Here is an 8,664-nt window from a genome sequence, read left to right on the forward strand (position 1 = left end):
TTTTTTATTCTCTTTCTGAAAAGCAACAAGGGTTGAGAAAGAGTGTTGATTCCTGTCTGCCTGAATATAATCCATGTCTATGTAAACAGAAATTGCCAAAAGGGCAGAACCTTGCGTATAATTGTTGTTCTTTGCCCTGGAATTTACAGAATGCTCATTTACAGAGCGAATGGCAGTAATAATTGTGATCCTTGTTAGATTCAATTCTTGCCTATTCAGAGAGCTAGATAAAAAATGACATATAGAAAATCTGCAGAATTCTGTGAAATTCTGCTCATGGGTTTTTTGAGAGGATTGGAGGGTCTTGAAGAGGTCTTCAAARTTACAAAGAGGGCTTTTTCATAGTGGTTCTGTTATATTAACATGGACACCATGSTTCATTTGTAAACACACCTGGCCATATTATCCATGGAGTGGATAATATTTTAAAGCTTTTTGAGTTCATTATTCCTCAGGTAATAATGAAAGGCCAAATTTTATTTTTCTTCTTTGGAACATTTTAACATTTTTGACTCGTATCTATTAATAGTTTCTTTTTTCCAGAAAGGAACCATGAGTAATAGAGACTACAGCAGGCTGCAAAATTTAGTAAAGCCGTTATCTAGGGATTGTTACAACAATTAAGCAGCAGTGTGACATAACCAAATAATCAAGTCCTTCAACAAACCTTCAATAGGAAATTATGTTACCTATTTCTCCCACCTCTCTCTCTCAAGTCTGTAGCAAAATTAGTTGTTATTTATTAGTGGTTATTGATCTAATCTGAATAAGCTTTATTAGAGACTACATATGAAAAAAGACTGCATGCATCGTCCTGATTGAAGCAGATCAAATCTACCAACAAGGATTCAGAAGAGGAAACAGAAACAATAACCTATTTGCAAAAAAGATAAGCTTATCTATTTAGTTTCTTTTTTCATGAAAAACATACAAGTTACACCCTTTAAAAAGGATTTTGAAACAGCACATTGTTATCACATTCCAATATTTCATTGGAGCAGTTCCTGTAGAAAATATTAGCTGTTTCTTTAAATGACAAAGAAAGGAGTTAGCTATATAMACACAGTTCAAAATTATTTTAACATCTTTAAATTGTACTTTTTAGAGTTTTGGCTACATTAATTTTTCTGTCATCTAATATATTCATTTGGGAGAAACCGATAAAAATATCATCTTCACATGGTAGATTTTCATGACAACAAAAGCCATTGGGTCTGATCCACTGAGTAAATACCGCCTTTTTCTGGAAAAATAACATGCTGTAAAGAGCGTGAAAGAAAAGCTGGAATAACTCAATTGAAATGAAAGGTGTTTATTATACCTATAATTATAGTGGAATGCCAGATCATCTGAGAGCTGAATAAGCTAAAAACAAAAGTTAAGTTACATTCCATAATTATTTTTTTTAATTGGAAAAAATGGTACAGGAACCAGTTTAATTTCTCTCTTTGCTAACCAGATGATAACTTCCAAAAGGCATTAAAAATAATTAAAAGAACTTTCAAATGTTAATACAACTTACCGGCTGTCACTCCAAATGTAATGAAGAGGTAGTGCACATTAGAGGCATAGGCACTCAGTATCCAACCTAGTGCATTTAGTATGCCTCCAATTATTGCTGTCTTGCGGCACCCACACATGCTAATGAATAAACCAATGAAAGGACCTGTTAAGTGACATGAAAAAATGTTAAATTATTTATTTAGATATCTATTTAAACTCTTCAATAATTTTTCTCATTAAGATTCATCTTATTACATGTTTTAAACAAAATGTTAAACATTAGTTTACTCATGCAGACCAATTTATTTTCCCTATTACTGTTCAAAATTGCGGAAAGGAAAATTCAACTAATCAACAAAATACTTAGCAAATACCCATAGGACCTAAAATAAAAATTGCTTTGTAATGAAGGAGTAGGTTTAATCAGAGGAAGAAAGTGAAATCATTGTTATTGATACTGTGTGATTGCAGACCTTTTTTACATATAACTAGAAAGTAAACTTTTTCAGTTCATATTCACTGGAATATTTTAGGTAGACCTAACCTCAACTCACTCAAAATTAATTTAGAGAGAAAGAGGTGTGTGTGTGTGTGTGTGTGTGTGTCTGTGTATACACAAATGTACACATATATGCACCCTATAGCTTTTATTTTGGGCTGATCCAACCATAATTTAAAAAATAAATATTAGTTCAACTGACAAAATACAAATTAGTTCACTGTCCAAATTCAATGCACAACTCCCTCCCAAATATAGTACAAAGAGGACTAGAAGTTTCCCAGATGATCTGTTTTTTGCATCCTTCCCTGCTTGTGCTCACTCCTAGTCTAACGATTTTTTCTATCATCTTCCCTGCTGTTTCGTGTCTCCATCTAACTAAAATTTGTTCCTCTCTCTAAAATGTGTCCTGGTGACTTTAAAAAGGCAACTCAGCAGAACTTGTTCAGCTTCACTAATAAATATGAAGACTGCAAAAAATATYTGAAGGCTTTAAGCAGCAAATATATTCTAAAAATCTATGTAGTTCTGAAAAAAATATGCTGGAACATACCTACAATAAGTGTAATGCCCATGCTAAGGGAGCTAACCCATGCAGTTAAGCCTCGACTTTGATTAAATTCTTCCAGCCATTCCATGTTGAGTATTCCAAGGGCCATTTGGGACCCCATGATAAGAATGTGTACTAGGAAAGAGGAAAGTACAATCATCCAAGCCCATCCTCCATCGATGTTTGGATTAGGCTGAATTGTCTTACTTCCATCTTTTGAGTCATCTCCAAAATCATAYCCAATATCTTCTCGACTAGTATACATTTTCTCCACGGTATTCTGAAAAAAATACARTACCATCAAAATGAATATGAAATGATCAGATTTTGTAGTTTGGTTATAGTAAATAAGATAAATCACAATCATATTTCACCATGGTATTTTAGTGCAATTCTCAGTTGATTAGTGGGTTTTCATTGTTCAAAGGTAAAATGTTTAGAAAATTCTCTAATTTGTGCATTTCTTTATGTTTCTTATTATCATGGCTGTCTACATAGGAATACTTCAGGGTTTACAGGAGATTGCATCATTTCCTTTCTGATATACTTTTACTTACTTGTATATGGCTGAGTGCACTTACTCTTCATGGGTTGTCTGTGGTTACAAAGTAAGACTGGTCTTTATAAATATATTTCTTTTTTTGTATCACCTCTGCTGTCCCAATTAGATCATGTGCCTTTGTGTTCAAGTTGCTAAAGCTTTGAATAAAAAAAGAAGATAATGAGCAGGCAGGTAGATGAAGTTATCATATTTTTTCAGAGGAAACCAGTTTTGAGATGTATTTCTTCTTCAGTAGTGAAAGGATAAGAGTCGTGACAGAGAAGGATAGAGATTATAACATTCTTGATTTTCAGAATGTTTTTCTTACATAAACTACAAAGAAGGGATTGTTACTACCTCTTCAGCAAGCTTTAACTTGTATCAGACTCAATTTGACAAATAGTTTGCTGTTACGCCTTCAGTTTCCATAGTATTAATCCAAATAATCCTATTAAAATCACTGAATTCTTTCAAATTAATGCCAGTGCCTATCAAAATCAAAGCGAGTGGCAGAATTATGTGCATGGGTATGTAGAATCAGGCCATAATACCTTAATTTGATTACTTTGATTTCTTCCATTGTTACTGCAATTGAAGATTACTACACAGTGTGAAAATAGTCTCAAAACAATTTGCAAGCAATTTTTAATTGAGTAACAGCCAAGATGTAGAACTAAATCTTCCTTCCATCTGATTTATCCTGCAACATATTGAAATGTTACATGACTGTGGAGCACGACAGGGGTTTCCATGGAGACTAGAAATTTAATGATACAAATGATCAGAGATGGTAATTTTTTGTCTTCTTTTGGTCTCTGGAGAAATAGAAAAAGCCATCAGCTTCACAACAATCAAAAGAGAAAAAGAAACCAACACAGAAATTAAAAGCAATGAAACAAAATTTCTATTTGTCTTCTGCAAAATTCATTCATTATAGCATGATTATTAAAATAGTGTTGAAATAAGAGAAATTAATCCAATCATTAAATACATATTTATTTTCTATTCTTCAATAGATAACACATTATTCAAAATTAATTAATGAAATGCTAGAAAGGTAAAGTTCAGATAAGAGATGAACAAATTTTGCCCCAGTCAGCAATATCTTTGGGTAAAGAATCACTCACACAGAAATAGTACCACCCATTGAGACTGCCATCCACTGAGGGCTTATAAGGTGGTGAACCATTTTAATGGAAGTCAGTTGTAACASAAGGCATGGCAAAGAAAGAGTATTTTCTATTCTAGATTTAGGGAAGCCCTGGAAGAGGGCTCCTCTGTGCTAGCTTGTGAGAAACTTCCAGTAAAATAAATTTTAAGTGTTTCTTGACTACAGCTTTCAATGATGCCTAGAAGATACTATAGATTTCAAGTGCAGCTATGCCCGACTAAAGAAGGCATAGGGGACAACTCAGTGCAATCCTTTTCCTCTCCTATCTCTAGTTTAGACCTAAGCTTTGAGTTCTTAGGATACTGCATCAAAGAAACTAACTGGGTAACCAACAAGGAAAACTTGGGGAAAAAAACAGATTTTTTAAGGCATCTTGTGTGCCTTTTAGAAGGTTCACACAGGCTAACCTGAATTGTCCAGGTTCCTTGTATAGATTTTCATCAATGCCTTAAGAAAGATAATTCTGGTAGTGTCTGTCTAAATAATTCCAGACTCCATTAATAGGTACTCATGAAAACTCTTCAGAAAGTAGCAAGATTTGTGACAACAAGCTACTTTGCATGTTTTTATTCAGCCATCTTCCTTTTAAGCAAAAAGCCATAGCAAATATTGTAATAATCGAATTAAGTTATCAAAAGTTGTTTTAAAACCTACTATGTATTCTGTGAGCCCTCAAAGTTTTGCCTCATGATGTAGGGCCAACTCCTCAATATTATAATTTGGCAATGAATAGAATAACTCTGATTTTATATTAATTGAAGTTCAGCTGTTTTCTTTAAATACATAATAATATTCTATTTCTCAAGTTATTGCCTTTCCAAACTATTTTACTTCTTTCTTATTGATAGATAAACATACACAGAAGGCTTTGAAATATTTCATGCTAGTATGAAGATGGAGTAAGCGCTGATTAGCCAAAGCTACTGTTTCTTTCACAATGAAAAATTGCTCATATATGTAACCTGTCCAAATTGGCTGCTAGGTAAGTTACCTTCCTGTTAAGTGCCATGAATCCCTTACTTGCAGTACAGGCAATTACGTGGGGCTAAGGGCAACTCGAACATCTCTGTTCCTCAAGGAGCACACTGATTTGCCTCATGCACTGAATTGCAACTACAGCATGTTGTGCTCCCAGTATAAATTTTTCCTAAGCAGATACTCTTTATGAGCTAAACTATCACTAGCTCAAGCTTGTCTGTGGAGGAGAGAAGGGAGGACTTGTCCACAGTGAGGAAGCATAAGAACTGCTCACATTGAACACTTGCCCCACAAGCAGATCATCTGGGATGAGTAGTAATCCCACATGTGCTACTGAATAGGCATACTAAAATGATTTACTGGCTTTTCCTCTTCAAAGCAAGTGGCAGAGAAAAGGGGGGGTTATGCTTAAACAGCTTTTTAGACCTCTTCCAGGGTGTTTGTGGCAGGGTTGTACACATGATGAGGAAAAGGATAGCAGGGAGATAAGTCAGAGTCATGAAGTGGTGCAGACTTGTTTTTGCATGTAAGAAGATAGCATGGGAAGAACTTAATTAAAATTATATTTCATCTACTCTTTACAGGACTAATATATCAGGAATCATATTCCCCACTGATGTAGTTTATATGGCTTTATGGAGGACCTAGCCCATTCACAGGAGAGATACATAAAAGTAGTAAAGATAGTGAATAGTCATGCTAATGGAAAATAATGAGGAATAGTGGAATGAAGGAAAATTACAAGGTGTTAAACATAGTCTGCATAAGATTAGCAAAAATGTATGATGGATATTAGAGTACATCTTAGATAATGGAATAAAAAATTATGTAACAAAAGACTGTTCAGAGTTAGGATTGAATGTGGACCCTCACCTTTCTCTCTCCTGCTCTTGACTGTTTACGTGTGCACCCGAATACTGATACTAAATACAACATTTTTCTTCTTTGGACAGGAATAAATATCTCTTTTATATATTTTAAATAATTTAAAGACAAAATAATTGACATTGGGATCCAGAGATCCCATTCATCTTTTCTGCAACAACAGAGAAAGTGCAAACTTACTGACAGGATGGTCTACAGTTGATTTATATAAGTTAACATCTGGTTTACATCAACTCCCACAAAGGTTGGAGAAATGCATGTATTTTCTCTTTGAAGAGGATTCTTGCTTATTAGTACTTTTATTTGATTATCTTCCCACTAACTTCACAAGTTCAGAATCCACTCCATAAATATACTCAAAAGCAGGCGAGGTCATTTGCAATAATTGCACAAACTCTCAGCCACTGGTTAAAGCAACAATTGGATGTTTGAATCCTCTCTCCACTATTGACTCATCACCCCATAGCCTGTCGCACCAGGAGAAATGCACTTACCTATGGTGAGTCGTATTCCCACACCACGGCGCTGCCAAGAACACAATATCCTGAAGGCAGAGAAGTCCGGGTGCTCTTTACAACTGTGAAATCCTAGAGAAACTGCAGTGAAAATGACCAAATAGCTGGTTTGTGAAGCCACATATATTTCTGTTATTGAGCAAGATAGTGAGGCCCACTCACAGTAACAGTGTTTGAGCAGTGTCCCTCACAAGGGTCTATATTTAAAGATAGGATAATCTGTTTTATTGTTTGATCAGCTAGTGCACTTTTTTTTCCAGAAAAGCTTTTTATATTGTGTGAGCACTTAGTACGCTGAGCTCCTAGMAAACTGGCCCAAATGTTCCTATCTACACAAATGTGGAGCTTTTTTGAAAATCTGACTCATAGGAAGAGATGAGCTATTTTAGGGACAAATGCAGGTGCAGTAAAAAGATCAAAGTTAGCAGCAAAGTTCCCTGAACCATCAATGGCATTAAGACTYTCCAGGGTGATGATTTAGAACTGTCTCCAGTCTGCAGTTTTTGCCTGTGTGTTTGTCCTCCTTTGTCACAAATTTCTAAATGGATGAATTTACTATCTCTAGCCTTTTTTATCTATCATCATCTGTACTGTCCCAAACCAGAAAGAGAAAGAGAATAGCAAAAGACAGATCATAAGAGTCATCCTTCCCCTGGAAGTACCTCTCAAGCATTCTTCCATGTTTTGCTCCTAAATCCCAAACCACTCTGATTCTTGAGTGAGTCAGTTCAGATGCAGCCTAAAAGGTGCAGCTCCCGTCAAATAATTGCTTGTGCTAAATGGGCTTCACTGTATTTAAGAGGGGTTTTAATGCAGACCTTATAGGAGTCTAGCTATTCAATGCAGTGAAATGAGCTGAGCAATATGAATTAGCTGAATTTTGCAGATTTTGAGGCCTGTGGAACCATCTAGTTTGACCAGCTACATAATCTCAGGTCTTACTCAGAATTTTTTTCAACCAGCATAGTTTGTCATTGAGGTGGATCATCAGAAAAACAGTTGATCTAAAAAGTCCATGTGATTAAGAACTTAAATATTCTTTCTCTTCCAGTACCTGATTGCCTCAGCGATAAAAAGCATGAATTGTACCTTAATGCCACTTCCAATGGGTAAGTCACAAATGCTTTATAAATACAAATGAGTTTTACTTCCCATTAAAGACACCACGTACACTTATTTGTCTTTTGAAGACATACATAAAAGACATTGCTAAAAACAGTTTATTTGGGGTGTCTTCAGTTCTGGCAGTCTAACTTCAGCTTGCTAATACGATAAGCACTTCTTTTGTCAGTGACTTCATTGGAGATGTGGATACTAGCCATTTCTGCAAATCACAGTGCCTAAGTCTGCAAGTCCAGCAAGTAAGAGGAAACTGGGGCATCTTAAACCTAAACCTTTTCAGCTAATTGCTAAGGTAACAAGTAAGCAGGAAGTCAGTGGCAGTTCAAAATTCAGGCGCAGGTTGCTGCTCTTCTGCCCGTGAGACAAGTCCTGCCCCCTCCCTGCGGGTCTAATGGAGGACCCTGGGGGTCCTGCCCTCAGCTGTACATGCAGATGGGCGTGCACATCATGCATGTGCGGTGTGCACATCACGCACGTGCAGCATGCACATGCAGCCCCCGTAACATCGGGACCAGGCTCAGATAAATATTTTTCTGCTCTTGGTGCCTGGGGAATGGGCAGCACGCATCTAGTGCTGCATTTCTATCTCTAAAGGTTATGAAGTGTTACTGGAGAAGACTGAAGAGGAGGGGTGTAATTGCCTCTCCCGCGCCCCAGACTGTRAATTTGGGGGATTTCCACGGTTTGCCTTCCGTAACACTTCAATTAAGGTCCTCCACGCAATACAACGTTTCGGTGCCCGCGGCAGGGAGCAAGGCCAGTGCTTCCCCCAGGCCACGGCATCCTGCGGGCGGGGTGCGCGCCGCGGCGCCGAGCAGCGGGCGGGGGTCCCGGGGCGCCTCGCTGCCGGCGGCCCCGGGCACGGTGCGGCGGCCCCGGCCCCGGCCCCGCCCGCCGCGC

General features: G+C 37.1%; 1 protein-coding gene across 1 annotated transcript in view; it reads right to left on the reverse strand.

Moving 5' to 3' along the window:
- The window catches only part of SLC16A14 (solute carrier family 16 member 14), a 14,576-nt gene that overhangs the window by 5,347 nt on the left and 565 nt on the right, over positions 1-8,664 (reverse strand). The window contains exons 2-5 of the mRNA XM_085298526.1: positions 6,622-6,723; positions 3,110-3,251; positions 2,556-2,832; positions 1,523-1,666 (exon numbers count right to left, since the gene is read on the reverse strand). Of these exons, the coding sequence (XP_085154652.1) occupies positions 1,523-1,666; positions 2,556-2,817 (406 nt within the window). The 5' untranslated portion in view covers positions 2,818-2,832; positions 3,110-3,251; positions 6,622-6,723. The remainder of the gene's footprint in view (positions 1-1,522; positions 1,667-2,555; positions 2,833-3,109; positions 3,252-6,621; positions 6,724-8,664) is intronic.

Source organism: Rhea americana, unplaced genomic scaffold (genome assembly GCF_003343005.1).
Source record: "Rhea americana isolate MKP2758 unplaced genomic scaffold, rheAme1 scaffold_14, whole genome shotgun sequence".
NCBI classification, from domain to species: Eukaryota; Metazoa; Chordata; class Aves; order Rheiformes; family Rheidae; genus Rhea; species Rhea americana.